This window comes from Notolabrus celidotus, chromosome 7, assembly GCF_009762535.1.
Source record: "Notolabrus celidotus isolate fNotCel1 chromosome 7, fNotCel1.pri, whole genome shotgun sequence".
Taxonomy (NCBI): Eukaryota; Metazoa; Chordata; class Actinopteri; order Labriformes; family Labridae; genus Notolabrus; species Notolabrus celidotus.
The window spans coordinates 5,492,413-5,518,177 of NC_048278.1; the positions used below are offsets into that span (position 1 = coordinate 5,492,413).

At 41.2% G+C, this 25,765-nt stretch overlaps 1 protein-coding gene across 1 annotated transcript; it reads left to right on the forward strand.

Moving 5' to 3' along the window:
- The first annotated feature begins 4,579 nt into the window (after positions 1 to 4,579).
- Positions 4,580 to 24,851, forward strand: b3gntl1 (UDP-GlcNAc:betaGal beta-1,3-N-acetylglucosaminyltransferase-like 1). The gene is made up of 12 exons (XM_034689043.1): positions 4,580 to 4,987; positions 5,379 to 5,495; positions 5,598 to 5,697; positions 6,921 to 6,985; positions 9,025 to 9,090; positions 11,218 to 11,313; positions 17,393 to 17,488; positions 19,223 to 19,347; positions 21,881 to 22,016; positions 22,106 to 22,174; positions 22,350 to 22,424; positions 23,353 to 24,851. Exons 1-12 carry the CDS (start codon positions 4,898 to 4,900, stop codon positions 23,431 to 23,433), a joined length of 1,116 nt encoding a protein of 371 aa, XP_034544934.1. The 5' UTR covers positions 4,580 to 4,897; the 3' UTR covers positions 23,434 to 24,851.
- Positions 24,852 to 25,765: the final 914 nt, after the last annotated feature.

A 25,765-nucleotide genomic window follows, 5' to 3' on the forward strand; every position in this document is an offset into this window, starting at 1 on the left:
CTTTCTGGACACTCAAGGTCACATTACAACATAGCAATAATAAAAGCAACACTCAGCAGTAAATAAATACATAAATACATTAGAATAAAGATACAATACTAGAAAAATGAAAGGGGAGGGGAAGTCATTCCAGGCTCAAAGAGACAGATTAGAGTGAGTATGCTTGCTGGAAAAGGTGAGTTTTTCAGTGGAAATAATGAACACAAGTTCATCCCCTTTTATTGAATAGAAATATATCCCTGCCTCTTTAACATCCTTTTATATATCACCTTCATTTCCAGCGCTTTTTTACAAAGATGATTTCTAACTATTCTGCGCATCTGTATATACTTTATTATTATTTCATCTTATTTTAATTTATTTGTATTTAAATCTTATTTTATTCCTTCTTCTATTGATATTTGACTTTCTTACGTGCTGTTTATAAGAGCTCTGTAGTGACAGAATTTCCCTCCCCGGGATAAATGAAGTATTTCTGATTCTGATCCTGATAAGCCACATTATCTCCACATGCACACAAGTCTCTGTTCCTCCAGGTTTGATTATATTCAGGCCACAAAATGAGAAATCATTCATGCCAAACTCACAATGTCTCTTTGTTTCTGTTCATCTAGCAGCTCACTGGATGATGTTTACACTGCAAAAGTTATACTCATTGACCACTAGATGGTGGTATAAACACAGTGTACATCTCATATTGCATCTTTTGTACTCCTCCTGCTCCAGCTGTCAGTGAATGGTGACCATATCATGATTATTTGTGAAGGTGTAAAGCAGCAGCTTTATGTGTTCAATAAGGAGTCCTGTAAAAAAATAGATATATGTTAATTACAGTAAACTCTGTTGAATTCCCCTGATGAAGGGAACATCTACAGTATTTCAAAAGAGTGAGCATAGCTTTCTTTACAGCATGAAACACGCCGGTATTTACTGGTAATGCAGGTAGAGCCGAAACAAGCCCATAAAAATACACTACCAGTCAAAAGTTTGGAAATACCTTCTCATTCAAGGGTTTGTATTTATTTTAATGATTGTAAACACTGTAGATTAATACTGAAGACATCAAAACTATGAGAGAACATATATGGAATCATTTAATGTTAAAAAAAAGTGTTAAACAAAGCAGAATCTGTTTTATATTTTATATTCTGTAAAGTAGCCCCCTTTTTCCTTTATGACAGCTTTGCACACTCTTGGTATTCTCTCAGTCTGCTTCATGAAGTGGTCTCCTGGAATGGTTTCTAATGAACATGAGCCTTGTCAAGAGTTCATTTGCAGAATGACTTGCCTTCTTAATGTGTTTGAGACCATCAGTTGTGTTGTTCAGAGGTAGGGTTAGTACACAATGGATAGCCCTGTTTGACTACTGTTGTAATCCAGATTATGGCAAAACCATATTTTTGATGTCTTCAGTATTAATCTACAATGTTGAAAATAATTAAAATAAATAAAAACTATTGAATGAGAAGGTGTGTCCAAACTTTTGACTGGTAGTGTACACTACTTGAAAAATAATGTATTGAACCAGCAGAGCAAACTATTTCTTCTGCCCTGTGTAATCTCATATATGTGAGCATCTGCATGTGCTGCTGCAAAAGGTGATTAAAGAGACCAGAAACTCAGTGAAAAGGTCAAACACACACAACCCTCAGAGCGAAAAGTGGCTGAATAAAGGAAATCCAATCATGTCATAACTCCGGACACAATTACAGACTTCCCCTCCCTTTCATGTCTGGCATTTCTGTCCAAACAAAACCAAGTGCAGTCTGATATCACGGACCTAAACAGCTGCAGTGAAGCTGACCTCAAGATTCAGAACCACCATGTGGTGGTGATTTAATAGAAGAAGAGAAGTAAACATACAGTAGTGATTGATAGTGAGAACAGCTATGAGAGTAAATGCACAGTTTGTTCTATTGCGAAAGTACATCTGTATGTCAGAGACCCTGCCAGGCAACCTGAACCACAATGATTCAGCCATCTGAGTATTATAATCATCTTGTAGCTGATCTCACATGACTGTCTGCAACTATCAATCTCCATAAGTCTTTAAATTAGTCTGGTTTTCTTTACAGGCCCAGTGCAAAACTCCAGAGAGAAGACGGATGGTTCCTCTGGACCTTAGCTGTTATTCAAAAGACAGAAGCACAAAAATGACTCATGCCTTTGTTAGCTGTTTCCATAAGAGTAGGCAAGCATGCAGTCTTTTCCCTATTAAGCAGGTGTGTGTGCTTGTGCTGTTGCATTTCTACAAACGGGCCAAATTCTCTCTTTTATATCAGCACTCAAGCATGAGAGAGTAGTCCTGGTCTTGGCACTGGTTCATCGCTCCCCTTCTGGAGCTGTTGTTCCTGCCCTGCAGTGAAATATTTGTCTGATTTACTGATGCATTCATTAAAAGTTAAAAAATGTGACCTATTCTGATGAAGATGCAGAGGAAAAATAAATATTCTGCGTTGCAATTTCTACTCTGACTCCTGCCAAACTAATTTCAATATTTCTTTAGTTTAACTAAGAAATCGTAATTCTTTCAGGACACTCACAAAAATAAAAGTAAGGATGATTAATGGGAAAGTAAAAGGGGTCCAATTAGTTGATGTATTGCAAATCTAAAGGAGAAGAGAGATTTGATCATTATAAGATCCAGACCTGATTCTGCTGGATTCATGCCTCCACTGAGTGCTGCAGTGTTTTGTGTAGTATTGTGTGAATATTGCAAACTGTCTTTTGGGGTGCTTTTAAATACATGTTAATTGAAAGGACGACTAACTCTTACTTATAAACACTAGGGAGTTTAAAAAGAGTAATACAAAATTTCTCTCATTATCCATTTACTTTCCTGTGTTGGTGAAAAAACAATGGTCAAAAACAATATTTCAGCCCATCCTGTTTTTCCCTCTGCTCAGAGACAAACCTCCCATGCAGCCGCTGATCGATGCTAACATCAAAAAAAAAAGAAAGAAAGAAAGAGAAAAACTCTGATCTGATTATACTGCAAGCCCAAGAAAGAAAGCTGCACTGTTACATGTCATCAAAATTAGTTTTATTAGAGAATACAATATATAATATATATATATATATACGAACATGTGGCTGTGTTTCCTGTGCCGTTATGAATTAACCTGCTGCTACTGATGCTTTTGATAATTAACTGTTCACTAACCCTAAACTGAGGAGTCATCTGGTAACAAAGAAAGGCAGGAAACTCATTACATTTTCTATTTTCAAGGTTTTATTTGAAGTTTAGCTGCAGTTTTTATCGATATTTTCTACTATTATGGGTAAAATGTACTATTTTTAAATAACCCCAAAAAACAAAAATATTCTGGAAGTTATCTCACAACCCCCCATTTGTGTCTCGCGACCCCCCTAGGGGTACCAACCCGCACTTTGGGAACCTCTGCCTTATTCTTTAACACACCACTAACGTGATCATGAACCCTTTTTGTACAAAGCATGGATGCATCTCTACAACATTTTATGCACAGAGATGAAACTGTTTGTGACCATATTTCCTTAACACTCTTCATGCTGTTGCTTTTATGGAACAAAAAGTTTAGTTTTTTTATCTGGATTTATTTCACATTCAACAATGAAGTTTACTACTAACATTGGAAATGATAATCAGAGACCCGTTACCAGAACAATGAACAATCTTACTAAACCTGCAGATAGCTCTGGATATTGTCCAGCAGATATTTTGCAAAGATTCTTTTGTCAAAGTACTTTCTACTGACGACCAAAACACTAACATTAGGTAAGTATACAAATTGGCCTCAGAAGATCATCAATCAGTCAATCAGACTTTATTTATAAAGCGCTTTTCATACACTGACATTGTAACACAAAGTGCTGTACATAAAAAACATCTTAAAATAGATCTTAAAAAAAAGGTATAAACAAGACCCCCACCCATCCTAATCCCAACCCAGGCCCCAACCCCAAACCCACCCCACAATCTTAAGGTTAAGAAACCTTAAAAAAAAAGAAAAAGAAAAAGAAAAAGAAAAAGAAAAGACAAAGAAGTTGCTTAACGAACTGAGGTTCTCATGATATCTTAATGAGGAAACACTGAAGGTAAAATAAGATGTTAAAACTCAATACAGGAAATTAAATTCACCAAAATGAAATACATTTCTAAGATAATAAAACACTAAAATAATAAACCATTAAAAGAAAATAAGATGCTTTACCTAAAAAATACAATGAATAAGTACATAAATAAATAAAATAGAATCAAAGTGACTAAAATTTGAACTAGAAAACAACTGAATAAATAAACGAATTAATCAATTAATTAATACAACTGTTATAAGAATGAATGAAACTCAGTTAAGAGCGAGAGTTGAGTTTGCGTTTTAATATTAACAAAATATTTCTTCTCTTTTTTCTAAATACATAAAGTTACATAAAACATAAAAAACGACAGAATTATAAGCATTTATCTTCTGTTCCTGCCAACTAGCCTGTTTGTCGCAGTGTGGGGTGACGTCACCCTCACTAATGATTGACGGGAGCTACAGCCAATCACATGTCTGTCCGTGTTTTGTAGGAGCCAATGAGCGTGCTTGATGTACTGTTTGCGGAAGTTGAGAAACTGTCCTCCACGCTGCCAGTGAAGAATACGGGTTTTGGAAAAACTGTGGTTTTTCTCACATTGAAATGACCAAATATGATATTTGTAGATGCCTTACGTCAACCTGAATCTACTTTATAGAGAGAGCAGTTTCAAAATGAGTGTTTCCTTTTATTTGTATTCACGTGTTTCCCCCTTGGGTCACTGCTCGTCACCGGTTGTCTCTCTGAACAGCATGCCTTTGCTGCATAGAACGTATAAAAGCTTTGCTGAAGCTGCTTCGTCTTATTAAAGTGCACATTTGATTTAATTAAGGAAGACATGAACAAACCGAAGCGGCTCCGGACCTCGGAGGATGAATCTGAAGCACCGACAGGAGGGAGAGAGGAGGAGAGGCGTGCTGTGGACGTGGTTGGTGATGGACACAAGAGTCCCCTTCATAGCTTTATGCACTTTTATTAAAGAGGACATGCAGGCAGGATGAGGACAGCCTGAATGGGGCCACTTCCGGGAGTTATCTGGCTTATTAAATTTGCATATTAAATTCAGCCATATTAATACATTAATACTTTAAAGTTGAATCTGCTAAAGTAATATGACGACCTGCATCCCAATGTTCACAATTTCATCACACATCTTTCAGAAAATCTCAGGGGCACTGCAGCAGTATTCCTCATTATCCAAACGTTCCCTCTACTTGGATGATTTCATTGTCATTGATGGCATATGTGTGACAGTTCATGCATGTATTAATTTGTTGCATTGACAGTAAGATCTCTGCCTCTGTGTTTTGTGCACTCAGAGTATTGTCATGCCAATGTACAATGCATCCTGTTGGCTGGATGAATGTCTGCAGGCCATCACAAACCAAGACTTCACTGGGAGCATGGAGCTCTCTGTCTTTGATGATGCAAGTACTGTAAGTGTATTTGTTTGTTTGTTTGTGCGTACTTGCCAATATTTGATTGAAAAGCATAAAATGATTGATGATGAATTTCCCTCCTGTCTCTGTGTCCCTAAGGATGACTCCAGGAAGGTGGTGGAGGTTTGGAGGGAGAGGTTGGAGGCTAAAGGCATTTCTGTATTGATCTCTGGTCACAATTGTGCTCAACCCCAAGGAGGTAAGTGGACTATTGGGTGTTTGATCATTAGCCCATCTTCTAGCATTTGGCCTCAGCAGGTCATTTCATGTGTGGGCCAGAAAGGTGAATGTAAAGACAAGACGAAGACGAAGAAATGATGACACAATTGTTATGGAAAAAGTCCATAAAATGAACATTAAACAGGGTTCCCACGCGTCCTGGACAATTTATGCACTGATCCTCTGATTATTATTAGTATTTATTTATTTATTTCAGTGAGGCAGCTTCCAGATTTCTTTGCTGGCTCTTTTGTTTTTTACTTAGATAATTTTATATTTTTTGAGAAAAGAGAAAGCTGAGATGAGAGTTGGCCATCATTGTAAATTGGTTGCACTAATAAAGTGCTGTACTGTACATCTGTGGTTGCATTGTTCTATAATTAATTTGCCATACTTTTTAAGCATGTAAGAGCTGATTTCATGGATAGCCATAGACTGCACGTCTTTCAATGTAGACTTCCACTGAGAGGAACATATTAGACTATTTAGGAACTAAATTAGGAACTCAATTTAGACTGTCAAGCCAGCTTGATCATCACTGAAAATGTCCTGGAAATGTCCTGGAAAATGATCTCTGGAAAAGAGTGGGAACCCTGATTAAAGTCGGATTCTGTACAAAATAGCATCACTGGGGAAGCTTATTACCCGGATAACAACTAAATATACAACCAAGCTGACACTGAGTATTGATCTTAAGATGATTTTTATTGATTAACAAATTGTTTATTTATACAGCTGAAAGAATAGTCCTGCAGTTTCAATGGTTAGTGACCACAACAACTTAACAAAATTCTGCCAAACAAGTGTTTTAAGTTTAAAGCTTGTTTTGATGTGAATCAGCTGACTGAAGGTGTTGCAGTGGAGACGCTCAGCTGGGGGGGCATTGTTTTAGACATGGAAAACGTTTGCAGGTTCTGCACAATGACACAGAAGATGTGACGCTCTGTGTTTATTTATCGTGCATCATCGTTTTTTACTTTTGCATAAAGATCATTGACAGATTTCCTTCCACGTGCATGTGACAGACATGAACAAAAACATGTTACTTTTCATGTTTTCACATATCTGTTCATTGAATTTGATGGTCGCTAACACACGGGCAAATGGAAAGAGTCAGTGGGCAGGAGTATGAACAAATGCCAGACCACATGCACACACAGAAAATAACGTGCACATAAACATGCTCTGCTCTTTGTCTTTCAGTGGGATACGCAAAGAATAAGGCAATATCTCAGAGCTGTGGACAATACTTGTGCTTTCAGGATGCGGTGAGTGTGTGTTCTCTCTGTTTCATTTCTTTGTGCAGATGTTTTTCATAGTGAGTAGTGAGTCAAAGCTAATTAAATCATACTGCTTTTTCAAAATATACAGGCTGTACATGGACACACACACACACACACACACACACACACACACACACACACACACACACACACACACACACACACACACACACACACACACACACACACACACACACACACACAAACTCAGCCGCTCAGTGACTGTGTGTCAGATCTGTCAGGACACATGACTAATGAGCTCAGCGCCGTGTTTGATGTATATGTGTTTTATTGCGCGTGTTTACACGGGTGGCAGCTCGGCCTTTCAAACACACAGCTGAAGCGTTGCCCCTCTAGAGGCTACATCATCAAAACTGTGAATCAAAGGCCCCAAATATCCTAATCTGTGATCTTTAAAGTCCAACTTTAAACAGACTGAGTGTGTATCATGTGTCAAAGAGTCTTTTCTTTTAATACACTGTTTCTGAAATACAAAGACTTGATGACAGTGAGATTGCTTTCTCAGAAAACACTCAACTTCCTTCTGTGTTCTCTTGTGTTTGTTTCTCTTCTACTTCTTGAAACTGTTCTTGAAACCGGCCGTATCCCTGGGCTGCTTCCTCTGAAACCTTAAAGCTACAGTACAGAGTTTTAAGCTGGTTATGAATCAGACTGAAACGAACACTGATGCCTCTTTATAACTTGCAAATGCAAACAAGCCCATCAGGGAGAAAGTGTCTATTTCTGTAATGTTATTTTTAAAGCCTGAAACTGCTGCTGTGCTGCAGCTGTCAAAGGGGGAGATAAACGACACACTGCATAAACTGCCTTTATAAAAACCACTGAGTTTCACATTAGCTGTTTAAAATAAAGGAGGAGAAAATACTGCTGACACGTGCATAAGATTAGCTTTACATTCATTCTTTACCTTTTAGCTCCTTGTTCTAACACTCCCTTGTTTCCATTTCAGCTTTAAGTCCAGTGAAGTAATGTTTTTTAACCTTGTATAGTAAAAGTTAAAGGATATTGCAACGGTTTTTGCTCCTTTAATTTTGTCATTATTAGAATACATGGTTCAATAGGTGGTATTGTTTATAATTTCACATTGAATTGTTCTCAATGTCTCATCTCTCAGGTTTATATACGCTACCAGTCACAAGTTTGGAAACACCTTCTCATTTAACATTTTTTATTTATTTTAATTATTTTAAAAACTGTAGATTAAAACCAGAGACATCAAAACTATGGAAGAACATATATTGAATTATTTAATGAACAACAAAGTGTTAAACAAAGCAGAATATGTTTTATATTTTAGATTCTGTAAAGTAGCCCCCTTTTTCCTTCATGACAGCTTTGCACACTCTTGGTATTCTCTCAGTCTGCTTCATGAAGTGGTCTCCTGGAATGGTTTCTAATGAACATGAGCCTTGTCAAGAGTTCATTTGTAGAATGACTTGCCTTCTTAATGTGTTTGAGACCATCAGTTGTGTTGTTCAGAGGTAGGGTTAGTACACGATGGATAGCCCTATTTGACTACTGTTGTAATCCAGATTATGGCAAAACCAGATTATATCATAGTTTGTCTTCAGTATTAATCTACAATGTTGAAAATAGTTAAAATAAATAAAAAACAATTGAATGAGAAGGTGTGTCCAAACTTTAGACTAGTAGTGTACATTAGAGTTACATCAAGATAGAAACAACCCTAAAAATTACTTCCATTACATTATTAAGATTGATGCTGGCCTTTGACCTTTCTGAACCAACTTCAGATAACTTATTTCTGTAGATTAAAGTGTTTTTCATGACACAATCTCCGACAGAGCCAACTGAAAGTGATTCCAACAGGAAACGGCACATAAAAATACACGCATGGTGATGCAAAATGAAGCCTGAACTGAAAGATAAGCGTATTCAGTTCATGTTTCTGGTCTTAAATGAATCTATTTATGTGATGTCTCATGATGACACTAAAACCCTGCTGTAAATAAAATGTGTTTTATTGATGTTTTATTCTCCAGGATGACGTTATGTTGCCCCAAAGAGTTCGTCTGCAGTATGAAGCGTCTCTCCACCACCCAAACTCTGTAAGTCCCCCCTTAAGTATTTGCTTACTCACTTCCTTCCCTCGCTGTTACCCTTCACCACTTCTCCCTTCTGGTGCCCTCCCCCCTCTTCTCTGTCTGATATCATCACACCAATTCTCCCGGCAAGATCAAAAATATTCATGTTGTTTTTGTGAGCAGGCGTGTGTGTTTTCACTTCTGGGTGTGTGTGCTTCCATGCAGTTGGCACGCAGAACAGTGTGAGTATCCGGTGTTGATACTTTCTGTGGCCTGCCAGGTCGGAGGTTAAAGGTCGTGTGTGTGAGGGAAGTGAGGGAGACAGCATGGAGACAGAGGGCTTGCTGCCGTGCACAAACAGCCTGCCTCTCTCTGTTATGACTCTGATATTTTATGGCCTTGGATGAAATGAGTTTGGTCCTGAACCTCTCCCTCCTCTATGTCAGACAATCTTTACTCGGCTTTAACCTCCCTTCCCTGAGATTCGGACTGTGCATGTGACAAAGGTACAAGGATGAGACTTAGACACACTTTGGACACAGTTTGGCCACACTGGAAATTAATGTAGAAAACTGGAGCTTGAAATGAATATTTATTTCATCATGCATTATCTTAGCATTTTCACAATTATTCAAACAATTTGGAGAAACAAGACCTTAAAAAAAAGTTAAAAAATGTGAAAGGGGCCAAGATGACATCTAAGAACAATAGGAGGTTATTTTTAACACCTGGAGATTTACTTTCATGCACTCATTAAAAAAAGGTCAAATATTTATGACATTTTATATCCTGAAAATAACAAAAAATAAACAATTTATGGATTGTCTATAATTTTACAAATTTGCTATTATTGTCTATGTAGGAAAAATGCTTCTAATCGTTTCAGTTTAACAACATTAAAGTGTCTGTGCAGAGTTTTAAATAGACTAAAATGAATGCCTATGCCTCTATGTGACCTACACAAGTAAACCATACAGTGAGGAGACTGATTCTTTCTGTTTAGACATAATTAAAGCCTCAGGAAACATAAATGGAATATTAAAAATGCATATAGAATGTCAAAATTGAATGTGTAATCAAGCTTCAACATAAATCTGAGTGAACATGTGTGCACTTGACTCAGTGTTTCATTTCTGATTAGTTGGATATTTATTATGTAATAAATATCAGGTTAAACCAGCCCCCTTAAAACCCAGTGTGAAAACGTGTTAAAAAACGGAATTGAACATATTTGAAAAATTGACCGAAGTTGTGTTATGATATTTTTGCATAGTTTTTAGTATTTACATATGGTCTGAAATATCATAGGTAGATCATTTTTTTGTTGATTTGGGTTCCCAGAGGCTTTGATCCCTGTCACTCCTTCTTATGTGGTCTATATCAAAGGCGTTAACACCACACAGCAGAAAAGCCTTTTTCAACATTTTCACTTTGTTGTGAGTTTCCTTTCGACATTTTAAGAAAATCAGGAAGAGATTTGTCACCAGAAAACGTGACGTACACGAATGCAGCACAAATCAAAGACTGTACAAAACATGGATGTAGTCTCAGTGACATCAACCGTTGTTGAGGTGAAGCTGCATCGTGCCTGCCTGCCAGTCAACTCAACCTTTAATTATGCAGATAAATGCAAAACTGTCATTCTTGATATCTTCAAAATATATGTTATGTAAAAGATAAAAGTAAAAAACAAATAATCCCCATCAAACTTTAAATGAATAATGAAATAAGCTACTCAGACTAAAGCTGTTAAGGCAACAATGAGCTCTAAATGTAGCTGTTAATGGGAATTCTTTGACTTTTCAACCCAGCCTCAAGTGGACATTAAAGGAACTGCAGTTTTTGCACCACATTGACTTCATTTTTTCAACACCGGGTTGCTGCTTTGACTAATTCTGCAAATAGATGTGATGTAACACTTTGTCCAAAGGGGGCGCCAAAATCAACACAATCTCAAAGTTTCTCACACGAGATGTAACATTTGAATGATTTTATAACCTTGACAATGGAGATATTGCTGTGTCCTGATTTTCTGTTAAACACTATTAGTTTGATTGTACTTTTATTATGAAGGTTTATAACAAAACTTAGCTAATAATGTCTGGGGCAAAATGTGTGTGCATTTATTTATGTGTCTGTTTCTTGTGTCAGCTGATAGGCTGTAAAGTTCGGAGGGTTCCTGAAGGATCGACAGAGCGTTACACTCGCTGGATCAACACACTCACTCAGGAGCAGCTCATCACACAGGTATACACTCACAGATACATGTTTTCTGTACTCACACTGTGACAGTGTGTGTGTTTGTGTGTGTGTGTGTGTGTGTGTGTGTGTGTGAGAGGTCATGTGCCAGGCAGCAGGCAGGTCAGACAGAAACAGGATACATACCTGCTGTCTGCAGTTTCCACGGAAATGTGGCACTGGACTGTATGGAGGACGCAGCATCGCTCCGACCTCTGTGTTCATGTTGGTCCCTCCAGAGGAAACAGATCACGCTGCCAGCTGTCTGCTGAGTGGGGCTAACAGGGGAAACTGTTGGCAATGGAAAGTACATTATACAGAGAGACAGAAAAAAGAGCTTAATGAGAATGTTGTGCCAGCTTCTACTGATTCTGCAGCAAATCAGACATGATGATCAGTGAAGACAACAGTGAAGTAAAGCAAATCCACTATCATGATTCAAAAGCTTGTTAAAGCTGTGAATGAACCCCTTTGTCTTCTACCTCAAAACATATACAAACTATGGAGGGCGAGGAGGAAAGACTTTGAGGTCACCACTTCTTATTGCCCATTAAGACCCTCTTTTAGTTAACTGGTTACTCTCTCCATGTTCTGCATGTCTGAGTACTCTTACAGCTGTGACTCCTCAAAGAAGCATCAGTTTTCATTCCTTACATTTAAGATGCATTGGTATTTTAACTTAAGGGCAGCTTACAGCCCAGAGGTGCATGATGGGACTAGCTTTTATTATCAGGCTTACTGCCCAAAATGCAAAACGTTGGAGATAAGGGAGGAATCTTATACACTATTCATAGACATGATAGCTGGACACAACCAATGAAATGATGAGTCATGATCGCAAAATGTATAAGACATGGCCAGTTGTTTCAGTGAATTGTCGGTCGTCATATTGGGAATGCTGACTTGATCTGCTTTCAATAAAAAAGGACAAAGAGGATGAGTTGAGGTGAGCTTTTAGTCCCCTGGACTAGGGCTGCAATGCGCCCACCTGACAGTCAACACAACAGTGCCCCTCATAATGCAAATTTATATACACTACCAGTCAAAAGTTTGGACACACCTTCTCATTCAATGGTTTTTATTTATTTGAATTATTTTCAACATTGTAGATTAATACTGAAGACATCAAAACTATGAAATCATCTGGTTTTGCCATAATCTGGATTATAACAGTAGTCAAATAGGGCTATACATTGTGTGCTAACCCTACCTCTGAACAACACAACTGATGGTCTCAAACACATTAAGAAGGCAAGTCATTCTACAAATGAACTCTTGACAAGGCTCATGTTAATTAGAAACCATTCCAGGAGACCACTTCATGAAGCAGACTGAGAGAATACCAAGAGTGTGCAAAGCTGTCATGAAGGAAAAAGGGGGCTACTTTACAGAATCTAAAATATAAAACATATTCTGCTTTGTTTAACACTTTGTTGTTCATTAAATAATTCCATATATTTTCTTTCATAGTTTTGATGTTTTTGGTATTAATCTACAGAGTTTACAATAATTAAAATAAATACAAACCCTTCAATGAGAAGGTGTTTCCAAACTTTTGACTGGTAGTGTATAACCAGCAGCCTTTATGTTATTCTAACCAACGTGCTGTAGAGCGATTGGTCTCCATAGAGTGCACGAATACACGAATAAGCCCAACTAACCAAAAACCAAACAGGCCACAAAAATGTTTGTTTCTGCTGTAATAATGAGCAGGAACCTGAAAGGGATTCCTTGGCACATGCAGTCTGCCTCAAGTGGACACTCGTGGAACTGCAGTTTTTGCGCTTCTGCATTGGCTCCCATTTCTAAACCCAGAGGTCGCCGCTTAACCACGATTGCCACAATTTTAACAACACCAATCTGAAGCATTTTGCATCCAACATTTAGAGCTCACATCCACTCTTATCTTATTCGATCGTAACATTAATCATTAAATGACAGCAGAGCCAGTCACAGCATCACAAAACCACTTGATGGATTTCTATTTACGTAGAGATGGATTCCTACTGTTGTCATCTGAACAACACACACTGTCACCAAGGATACAAGACAGCCTGGACCCAGTCTCTCCTTAACACACACACACACACACACACACACACACACACACACAGAGAGAGAAACACACACACGTCTGCATAACTCCTTAGCAGACATTCCAGGTTATTCATGTGATATTAAGTTTCATGGAGCATGAGAATGAGATCATACTTTGATTCTGAAGGCTTAAAAGCAGCTCCTTCTCTTTCTTCTCTTTAGCTGCTTTAACTTTCAGGTTTGTAGGGAAAGAAACAGAATCTAACTGTGTTAAAGCAGAGATTTACTCCAAGTGGTGCTAGTCTAACTTGATCCAGAGCTGTTCCCTGGGTGTTCATCTGTTGGCCATTAGATATGGTGATCCTAAACCTTTACTACCCCATCCACTCCCTCTGTGTCCCCCGGTTTCCCAGAACTCATTTTGATTCCTCTTATTCATGCCTTTGGCCACAGATTGCATCTGCAAAGTGTTGCAATATCACAAGAGAAAGGAGAGGAGTTGTACGTAGGTGGACACACACACAAACACAAACACACACACACACACACACACACACACACACACACACACACACACACACACACACACACACACACAAACACACACACACACACACACACGCACAAACACAAACACAAACACAAACACACACACACACACACACACACACAATCACTAGATTTTGTCCAGCTGTTCAGTTGGCTGAATCCAGATGTTTTTCACAGTTTTCATCTGTGATTCATTCCAGTTGAATACAGTAGTATTATGCCTCAGCAGAGAATGGTTACACGCACACACACATCCACACACACACACATGGCAACTGGGAGCATACGAAACAAAGTGACGCAGTTGGACAAAGAAGCAGATCAACCTGATATGACCCCTCCGATTTAACGACAAAACACACAAACATGAAAAGAAAAGAGGAACAAGATGAGCCGGGGTCTGGAGAGAGGGGTAGGCACGAGTCGAGGAAGAAATGGAGCGGCCGTAAATCAGTCCCTGTGTGTTAAAGACACACTGCGGTTAGAACAAGACAGAAAGGCCAAAACAAGCTCATTAGTCAGAGATCAAGTTAAAGGGGATGGAAGTGTGTGTCCTCGGTCTTGGCTTCAGGAAGCACACACTCTTGTGCTCGAGCACATGTGGTTGCACTCTAACCTGTTGTGTTTGCTGGATCAGAAGTTAACTTTTGCAGACTCCTTCTCCGTCCTGAAAGCCAAGTGGGAAATTTCCCGTAGCCAGCCGCCAGATTCTGCACAGGTTTGATCTGATGTGAGTGTTACATTACCAGGAAACCAAATGTTTCTTTGATTTGAAGTTGAGGCTGAAATAAAGTGCTGTTTCCTGCACAGAGTGTGTGTGTGTTTGTTTGACAGATTAACTCAGGGGAGTGGATGTCTTTAGATACTGTAACTCTTGCAAGATTTGTGAGAGGGCCAATTGACTTTGTCTATTTAAAAGAAAAGAAACTCAATCTCAAACTGGCAATGGCACACAGGGAGAGTGGATCATACACAGGATCTAAAGACTGTAAATGTCCAGTCAGAAATGAAGTATGTTTTTGGTGTTTTATTAACCAAAAAAGCCTTCTTACAATTAGAAGCGTTTTGGTCCTCTCACTTATCCTGTGTCCCGTTGCTGGTTTGGTTTTGGGTTTTGGGTTTTCCTTTTTAAATAGACGAAGAGACCTTCCCTGGTGTCCGCCCCTCCTATCGTACCTGCCCATCTATATACGTCACTGGGTGCAAAACTATCAACTTATCAAAGTGATCACTGAAATATATACACTGCTCAAAAAAATAAAGGGAACACTTAAACAACCCTTCCTAGGTCTCGATTAGTGAAGTATTCCAGTTGAAAATCTTTATTCATTACAAAGTGGATTGTGTTGAGAACCAAATAACATAAAAATGATCAATGGAAATCAAAATCATTAACCCATGGAGGTCTGGATTCAGAATCATACTTAAAATCAAAGTGGAAAATCAGATCACAGGCTGATCCAACTTCTGTGAAAATTCTTCAAGACAATTCAAAATGAGGCTCAGTAGTGTGTGTGGCCTCCACGTGCCTGTATACACTCCCTACAATGTCTGGGCATGCTCCTGATGAGACGACAGATGTTCTCCTGAGGGATCTCCTCCCAGACCTGGATCAAGGCATCAATCACCTCCTGGACAGTCTGTGGTGCGACGTGGCGTCGTGGATGGTACTAGACATGATGCCCTGGAGTTGCTCTATTGGATTCAGGTCTGGGGAATGGGCAGGCCAGTCCATAACATCAATGCCTTCATCATGCAGGAACCGCTGACACACTCCAGCCACATGAGGTTGGGCATTGTCATGCATCAGAAGGAACCCAGGACCCACTGCACCAGCAGGTCTTACAATGGGTCTAATGATCACACCCCGGTACCTAATGACAGTCAGGGTACCTCTGGCTAGCACATGGAGGTCTGTGCGGCCATCCAAGGTTATACCTCCCCAAACCATCACTGACCCACCGCCAAACCGGTCATGCTGGAGGATGTTGCAGGCAGTAGAACGTTCTCCACGGCGTCTCCAGACTCTGTCACGTCTGTCACATGTGCTCAGTGTGAACCTGCTCTCATCCGTGAAGAGCACAGGGCGCCAATGGCGAATCTGCCAATCCTGGTGTTCTCTGGCAAATACCAATCGGCATGCACGGTGTTGGGCTGTGAGTACAGGCCCCACTTGTGGACGCCTGGCCCTCATACCACCCTCATGGAGTCTGTTTCTCACAGTTTGAGCAGAAACATGCACATTAGTGGCCTGCTGGAGGTCATTTCGTAGGGCTCTGGCAGTGCTCCTCCTGTTCCTCCTTGCACAAACGAGCAGATAGCGGTCCTGCTGCTGGGTTGTTGTCCTCCTATGGCCCCATCCAGGTCTCCTGGTGTACTGGCCTGTCTCCTGGTATCTCCTCCATGCTCTTGACACTGTGCTGGGAGACACAGCAAACCTTCTTGCCACAGAGCGCATTGATGTGTCACCCTGGATGAGCTGCACTACCTGAGCAACTTCTGTGGGTTGCAGACACCGCCGCATGCTACCTCTAGTGGTGAGGGCACTGGTGAAATGCAAAAGTGACCAAAAATCCGGCAGGAAGGATGAGGACAGGAAAATGGTCTGTGACCTCCACCTGCAGAACCATTCCTTTACAGGGGTTGTCTTGCTAATTGCCTCTCATTTCTACCTGTTGTCTGTTCAATTTGCACAACAGCAGGTGTAGTTGATTCACAATCAGTGTTGCTTCCTAACTGGACAGGTTGATATTATATAAGTGTGATTGATTAGGGGGTGACATTGTATTTTTTAAGTGTTCCCTTCATATACGGGAATACCGTATTACAACCAGGCACCGGTACAAATGATGGACTATTGTACTTTTAAAATGAGAGAAGATTCAAAGTAACTCTTCAATTTTTAATAAGTGAACGAATATTTGAATATTCAGTAATCATTGCCCATCCCTACTCTCCGGTTGCTGGTTTGACTCTCTGCCACAACCCTGGGAGGACCCTCTTAGCCACCTGACACCTATCCATTAGGTGTTGGATCAAAGTATTTACAGGCTTTACAATTTACATTACACAAACTGGCAGTCTTGTCGTTGATTGTCTTGTTTCATACCCGGCTAAAATGTCCTCAGTGGAGCTTTAAGTAAATATTGCTTACAATAAAGTAGCAAAACAATATATTTTGAATTCAGAGACTTTGGTCTTGTTGAGGGGTGTAAAAGCTACTCCAGAAGATCTACAGGCCTCTCTTAATTTACAATGTTACAATGTTACAATGTCATTTAGCAGACACTTTTATCCAAAGCGACGTACATACGATACATAATTTATATTTCTTTGCTTCCTCACCTTACCAAACATAACTGTTATCAGCACTCTTTAACTCTTGAAATCAGACTTTCCTCCTTTAAACAGTTTGGATACACACAACAAGTAGTGGTTTTATACGATATGAATTCTGTTTTGCAAGTATCTAAATATTCTGTGTTATGTTCATGTGTCTTAGGTGTACACGTCTCACGGACCCACAGTCATAATGCCAACATGGTTCTGTTCAAGGGACTGGTTCCTGAAGGTTGGACCATTTGACGAGGGAGGCAAGGTGAGCAACCACACCCACAACTGTTCCCGAAGCCTCTTTGCTGTTTTTGTTTGTTTCTTAGAAACCCTTATCTGACTTTGATATCTCATGTCCAAGCATCAGTCCATCTCGAATGAGCCTCCTTCCTTTGTCCATGTTTATATTAAAGCTCCTGTGAGAAGCTTAATCTGGAAATGAAACGGACTGAAATTCACATTGAGGCCACTTTATGAGCTCCTTGTGAGAACCTTGGCCCTGCATCACTCACCTAGAAACTTGACTCTGTCCTTTTGGACAAACAGATCAGCCATAACATGTTCACCATCTGTCTGATATTGTGTAGACTCCTACTCTTCGGGTCACGGCTGTTTTCGCCCTGACCTGAAGAGACGTGGACTCTGCTTGACCCCTAAAGGTGCACTGTGGTATCTGGCACCAAGATGTTAGCAGGAGTCAAGTCCTGTGGGTTGTGAGGTGGGGCCTCCGTGGATCAGACTTCAGCACATCCCACACATGTTAAATTTCATTGAGAGTCTGGAGGAGAAGTCAACAAACCTTGTACTTGTTTAAGTCCCCTTCTTGCATTGCTCTGTGGTCCAGTTCTGAAGCTCATGTGTCCACTGTTGGTGCTTTAGGTGGTTGACAGGGGTAGCATGGGCACCCTGATCCTTGTTGGATTACACAACTTCATACCTGGCAATCTATGATGCTGTGTGTGTTCTTCAACCTTTCTGTCCAAACCAGCATTAAAGCTGGGGTTGGTAGTCAGATTTAGATCCACTTTTTGTTATACTGGTTAATATGATCTTTATGTGCCGATGGTAATCAATACATAATGTGTTCTTAAAAAAAGAGGTAAAAAAAACTGCTATCTACAGCCGGAGTAAACCTGGGAAAACACCAACCAATCCCTGCCATCAGGAGCCAAATGATGAAACCAATCAAATCCTGTGATGCCGTTCTGCCCGCCTCCCTTGTGTTTTTAACTTTCACTATGAGAATGTTTTGGTGTTTTGAGACATGAGTTGACGTCGTGCAAAACACAAACGATTGTGCTGAGGACCGGTTTTGAATCAGTCACGATCATTTGGTCGTGAATCAGCAGCGCTCGTGCATGTGAGCGGGGGCATCGTTTTGGAGGAGCTACAAGGGGGGGAGGAGGTCCTGAGGAAATGCTACATTCAAATTCATGCTAGTTTTCCGTGACTACCAACCCTAGCTTTAAGGCATTCAGCAGACATCAATGAGTCCTGGCAGCCTCTGACCTGGAGCACTCCACAAGAGCTGCAGCTTTGGAGATGCTGTGAGCCAGTTGTTGAACCATCACTATTAGGTCATTGTCAAAGTCACTCACATCCTTACCCTTGCCCAAATGTTCCTGCTTTCAACACTTCAACTTTGAGAACAAACTGTTCCCCCGCTCCCTGACATCATTATCCCTTCCCCTGTGAGCGGTCTTAATCTCATGGCTGGTCGGTGTACACAGGGAGCAGCTAATGTAGCCTGCAGGCATTAAAGAGGTGCAGACTTTAACGGTCTCGTCATTTTTCTGTCATTTACCTTTCTTCATGTGTCAGTTTTCTTTGGCAGAAAATAATGTGTCCAGTTGGTCCTCTTAAAATGACCAACCTCGTCTACTGGTTTGGACTTGTTAGGGTAAAGGGTGAATACAAATATCCCCACCCAGCCCTTAAATATCAGCAAGTATTGAACATCTGCAACAAGTATTTCACACCTAACTTCCTCCCCCCGCAGGGAGTCCCGGAGGACCTACTCTTCTTCTACCAGAGTATCCGTCAAGGAGGGGGCGTGGCCAGAGTGGAGGAGTGCCTGCTGGTGTACCGTTACCATGAGAAGGCTGCAACTCACTCTGTAACAGAGTCAGTCTCAACACACACACACACACACACACACACACACACACACACACACACACACACACACACACAAAGAGAGAAACACACATACACACACACCAGATACTTGGACACTGTGTTGATCCCCCACCTACTCACAGCTGCCCATTGGCATCCCAGAGTTTCTCAGGGCTTGAGACTCATGTATATGCAACCACACACACACAAACACACACACACACACACACACACACACACACACGGACAGGCATGTTTTCGTAATCTGGAGATTTTTGGAGTATTATTTTGGAATTCCAGAAACTTTCCCAGCGAATGAGTCAGGAATTTAAATCTGCTTTCTCCTTGGTGGAACGTTCACTATCTCTCACACACACTGTGTTTGAGATGGTGTGTGTGTGTGTGTGTGTGTGTGTGTGTGTGTGTGTGTGTGTGTGTGTGTGTGTGTGTGTGTGTGTGTGTGTGTGTGTGTGTGTGAATGTGTGTGTCTGAAGTGCCTGAAACTCCTGCTGTTGCCTGTTTTTCAGCAAGGTCATAAAGTGTCTGCAGGTGTGTGTGCCTAAAAATGTATAAGACACCAAAGGAGAAGGTCTTTTCTGCCCCCCATACACACACACCTTGTCCTCCCTGCCTTTCATCCCTTCTTTCCTGTTATCTCTCCTTCCATTCCTCCTCCCTTCCTTCCTTCCTTCCTTCCTTCCCTCCTACGTGTGACCATGTCTCGTATATCTGCTTGTGTTGACGCACTCCTTCACCCATCATCCTCCTCTCCGTCTTCATCTATCATCCGTCTATTTCGGGATGTCTATTTCAAGCTGCTTTCCACTGTCCCCCACTTCTTGTCATCTATTCACACCAACAGCAAACCAACTTCCTCCCTTTAGCCAAATGGAACCATCCTCTTCCTGCTGCCTCTCACACCAGCACACGTTTCATTGTAAAGAGTGTGTCAGAAAGGTGAGAGAGGGGTGTATCTCTAAAGGTGGAGATGCTGGATAAACATAACTGAGATGAGGATTGAAGTTAGGCATCTGTCCGCTCTGTGTGTTTGTGAGAGAATGTACATCAGAGTGCATGGAAGTGTGTTTGCCTTTGTGATCTGTGCGGTATTAGGAGGATAACAGCTTCAGCGTGTGTATACAGATACAGTTTATAGTAAGCGTCTGCCATGTTTCTGCCATGCTTTACAATCAAAGCCTGAACCGAGGTTCTGCAGAGACCACCCGTGTTCCAACATGGGGATGGGTTTGTGTTTGTTTGTCATATGAGGCCTGGTGTTAGACCCAGTGAGACGCTCACATCAAAGAAGAGAGCGGAGAACCTCCTGAGAACGTGTCTGTGTGATTACTAAGGACCAGTGTGAGTGTGTGTGTGTGGGAGAGAGAGTTAGTGGGAACGGGGGAAAGAGCATGAGTAAGGGATGATGCACGGTGAACGTTTAGTTTTGTAAATTAGAGTCCCAACTAAGCGGCAACCTCCGGTCTGAAAATATGAAGCCCATGCTGAAGTGTTAAAAAGTGCAATTCATTGAGCGTCCACTAGAGCCTGGCTGCAGAAATATCGGAAACCACATCTTTACAGCAGAAATAAAAATGTTTACAGCCTGGTACAAAAAAACGCTGGGTATACGTAGATAACTTCTTTATCGGCACACACTGTACGAGGTGAATTTTTTTATATACGCGACAGTTCAGGAGATATTAAGATTAAGAGTTTTGCCCAAATAAGGACATGACTGACTTGATTGACAGGCGGGAACAAACACCGCCTCTTTTCCTCACACTAAAGCCAGATTTATACTTCTGCGTCGAATCGATGGCTTAGCCTACGCCGGAGGTCCGCGTAGCTCCTGTACCTACACAGAGGCCTACTCACGTAGCTGACGAGCACCTCCTCCAAAATGTAACTAGGCGTAGAATCGACGCGGGCCACAAGCCCTGTGATTGGTCCGCTCAGCGGCATTGTGTTTCCCGCATTTACAGCACTTCCGGGATCCCCGCTCAACCGCCGCACATCGTCCGTGTATTTCATCTCCTCCTCTCTATTCTTCATGTAATCATGTCTGTATGATAAACAGCAACATGTATCAGCTGTAGGTTAACAGAACACGCTCTGAATCTCTGTGGAAAAGTAAACAGAGATCGTAGCGGGGCCGGAAGGAGTTCACCGGCTATCAGAGAGAACACACTGCCCTCTAGCATTTCGGGGTAGAATTGCTGCGCGACACGGACACAACGGCGCACAAGTATGTGGGGCTCATGTCCGCGTCAGCCCCTGCTGCTTAGGGGCGATGTAGAAGTATAAACCAGCCTTAAGTATGGTTGAGTTCAGCATTACCAATATGGCTCCCGCTGACAATTGGCTTCAAAACAACACCCAGGTCAGTTTTCCATTTTACATCAAGATCTGTTGTATCAACATTTCACACAGCGTTCTAAGGTTGTAGAGAAATGTTAATCAGTGAGTAAATGATCATTAATTGCCCAGGAAGTCATCTCATCCTATCATCAGGAGTAATAATGTAATAACTCTCTTCCAGGGAAACCATTTGGAAGCTGCGAGTCGACTTCCTGCAGGAGAGAGCTCTCAGCCAATGGGAGAGCTTCACTATATGGAACGCTGGGAAACAAGGCAGGAAGCTGTACCGATCCCTGAGCGCGAGCCATCAGGAGAAGGTACGATTCCTCTAACATGTGCCATTTAAAGAGAGCAACATCTTTGTTCCTGTTTATGAGCACCAGCTTTTATTTGGTTTGTGTATCAGGTGAAGGGCTTCTGTGACGTCGATGAGAACAAGATCCAGAAGGGTTATTATACGTATGAAGAGTCCAAGGTGAGGTGAACCACTTTTGACGTTACATGCTGTTGTTGTTTTCAATGTAAGACAGAGGATATGAGCTCTAAAGATATGTTTCTAATTTATGAGCTCCCCCTAACTTTTTTTCCAGTTAATATGAGAACAATGAAAAGTGTTTTTTGTGTTTCTCTTTTGGTTAATATCTCTGCAGGAAAGACCCAAACCAAAAATCCCCATACTGCACTACAAAGAGGCCTCGGCTCCTTTCATTGTCTGTGTCAAACTGGTGAGCAGGACGTGTGTTTGTGTGTTGTATGTTTGCTGTTTCTGACCGCCTGTCCCTCAGGTCTGTAATCTAAGTTAACAACATAATGAGCGAGGGCGTGTGCCCGGCACAGGACATCACACACATACACACACTCACACACACACACACACACACACACATGAAGAAGGCCATCAGGAAATGGGTAGAGACAGGAGCCTGATCTTTGATCACATGATGCTTGTACAAACATCAGATGTTTTGCTACCTTTCAGTTTTGTACATTTTGTTCTTTAGTTTATTTTCAGGTTTCAAAGCTACTGCTCAGCCATCGCCTTAGATAACAATATACAATGTTTTATACATTATCTTACAACTAACACACACACACACACACACACACACACACACACACACACACACACACACACACACACACACACACACACAAGTTGTGGCTGTGGCAACCAAATCCCTAATTGCCCAGCTACCACCTTTCCAGACATCAAATCTAGAGTGACCCCACCTATGGGGGGCCGCTAATTGCTCAATTATGCGAATTGGAAGAAGTAATCACAGCCAGAGGACTGCAGACCTGGACTACATCTCTCTCTCTCTCTCTCTCTCTCTCTCTCTCTCTCTCTCTCTCTCTCTCTCTCTCTCTCTCTCTCTCTCTCTCTCTCTCTCTCTCTCTCTTCTTCCCCATGACTCACACACACTAACATACATAAACACCTGGACTCAATCACACATTGTTTTTTATATCCAGATGTCGAATAACTATTACAACAAATATACAAATGACTCCGACCTTGTACTTTTCCATGATTAAACTGAAGTATTGCTGCTGAGTGCATTAAAATGAAAGACTTTTATTATAACAGACTCAGAAAATGGTAATTGCAGCGTGCTTCTTGCATGTTTTGTGTTTCTGTTTCTTCTTCTGCAGGACATGACGGGAGGCGTTCTGGAGGAAAACCTCAACTCTTTACTGCTAAAGGAAGGAAAGGATTACTACCATTTCAACTGACCGCTCGGAGCGTTGGGAAAGACCAGAGCAGCTCTGATGGGTTTAGATGAGAGGAATGCAGAGGATTACTGGAGTCCTCATGCACAAATACACAAACTGAGCAATAAGCAGGTGATATCAGGAGGAGTGTGAACTGAACACTGAAAACACTGAGAGTGGGTCACAAAAGGTGTCAAATGTGGATGTAGATTCCCTGACATGATGATAATATTGGAGTATTATATTAAAAATGCTGACTCCAGGTAACTTCAATCTAATCTCCAAATCTGCAAATAGGTGGAGTTGTGGGCGTCGTCTTGTTGCTTGACAAACAGCTACAAACATGCAGAGCTTCTCAAATCTACCAATCTACCCCGAAAGATCAAACTTTTGCATATTTCTTAGCCTTAATAAAATCAAAACGCATGAGCCACCCAGATTGAAAATTTGCGAACAAAGAAATGAGCCATTAAGACCAACATGGTATTTTGAACCAGGCAGTAAACATCATTTTAATACAGCGTCTGATGGGGTTTGGCTTTTGCTGCCTGCTTCGAATGGACACTCAAGGAACTGCAGGTTTTTGCACTTCCGCAAACAGCTTCATTTCTCAACACCAGAGGTTTCAGCTTGCTTACAACAGGAACTTTAGACACACATGAATCCAAATTGTATTTACCTTTCATATGTAGCCAGTTGGGTTGCATGGTGATGCAGTGGGTAGTGCTGTTGCCTTACAGCGAGAAGGTTCCTAGTTGAAGTCCCCCGTCTGGCAGGTACCTTTCTGTGTGGAGTTTGCATGTTCTCCCCGAGCATGTGTGGGTTCTCCGGGTACTCCAGCTTCCTCCCACAGTCCAAAAACATGCTCTCCAGGTTAATTGATCACTCTATATTGCCCGTAGGTGTGAGTGTGTGCGTGTATGGATGTCTCCATGTTTGACCTGTGATAGGTTGGTGACCTGTCCAGGGTGTACCCTGCCTTCCACCGAAGTCAGCTGGGATTGACTCCAGACCCTCGTGACCCCGAACGGGATAAGCGGTCAAGATAATGGATGGATGTGGCCAGGTAGTGCTAATGCTAAGCTAAGTCAAAAATCCCCTGGCTTTTGTTCACATTTACATAACTGACAGATATCAGATCGGTTTCTATCTTTTGTCTCAAAGTAGACTAGAAGAGGAATATTTGTTTTATTTTAATGTGAAGTTATTATCTTGAAGCTTGAGAATGGGGGCTTCAACTGATATGAGTAGCCTTAAACTAAAAAGGAAAAGACAAGAAAGGAAAAAAAGATGGATGATTCATTGATTGTATGAAAATTAAAGTGATGTTACTTCCTTGTATTTGACTCAATAGAGAACACATGTTTAACATGCAGTAGAGAAAGAGATTACCGATGTTGACTGTTGGAGGATTAAAGTGTTGTTTTGTTTCTAATGAAGTGGACTGAGACTTTTTATGAACCAGTCTGTAAAACTCATATTTTATGTCAAATGAGGTGTTCCGTGTCAATCCCTTACCACAATTTATAGAAGGTAGGATGTCTCATGTGTGGGATCACAGTGTTGGCAGTTCTCCCTGATGCAACCATGCAAAATCACACACACACACACACACACACACACACACACACACACAACACACACACACACACACACACCCACACACCCACACATCTGCTTCAAACATGGATCCTGCACATGTTTGTTTTTCATTCCCTGGGTCTCTTATGAAATCTTAAGAACAATAACGTCTTTAAGAGTGAGCAGTTCTGATACATAAACACACCCAAAGAGTTTATTTTACCTCACAGAGTGCAGGCTTTTTTCTACCCAAAGGTAAACAGACCTTTCTCCACAAACTCTCCCCCGTAGTTTCCTAGGTCGGCGACGTGGTCCGTCTTACTGTAAATGCGGCCGCAGCAATTTGTAGGGAAGCAACAGTGGCAGCGACTCTGGAGACGGGCTCTTTTATTTGTGTTACCTTTGTTTGTTACAGTAGACTGAACACACAGCTTCACGGTGGTGTGAGAGGCAGAGTCACTGTACCGTATTAAAAGTCAGACTTGAATTTATTGTGTTTGATGACTAGGAGGACTGTTTGGATATGATTCAGCCTGAGGTTTGAAAACTCCAGCCCTCTGCCACCCACAGTCCAGTGCTGTGTAGACGCTGGGAAAAATATCACGTCTACTTAGCACTTAGTCTCCACCTCGTCTCTCTCTCTCTGTGTTTGTACACACAAACACTTGAACAAGAAGGTGTCATCCTCTGAGATGTGCTTCTTTGCAGTTTGACAGCTTTGGATTCATTATATTTTTTGCTGATTCACTATTTTAGGCAGTTTCACTTACTT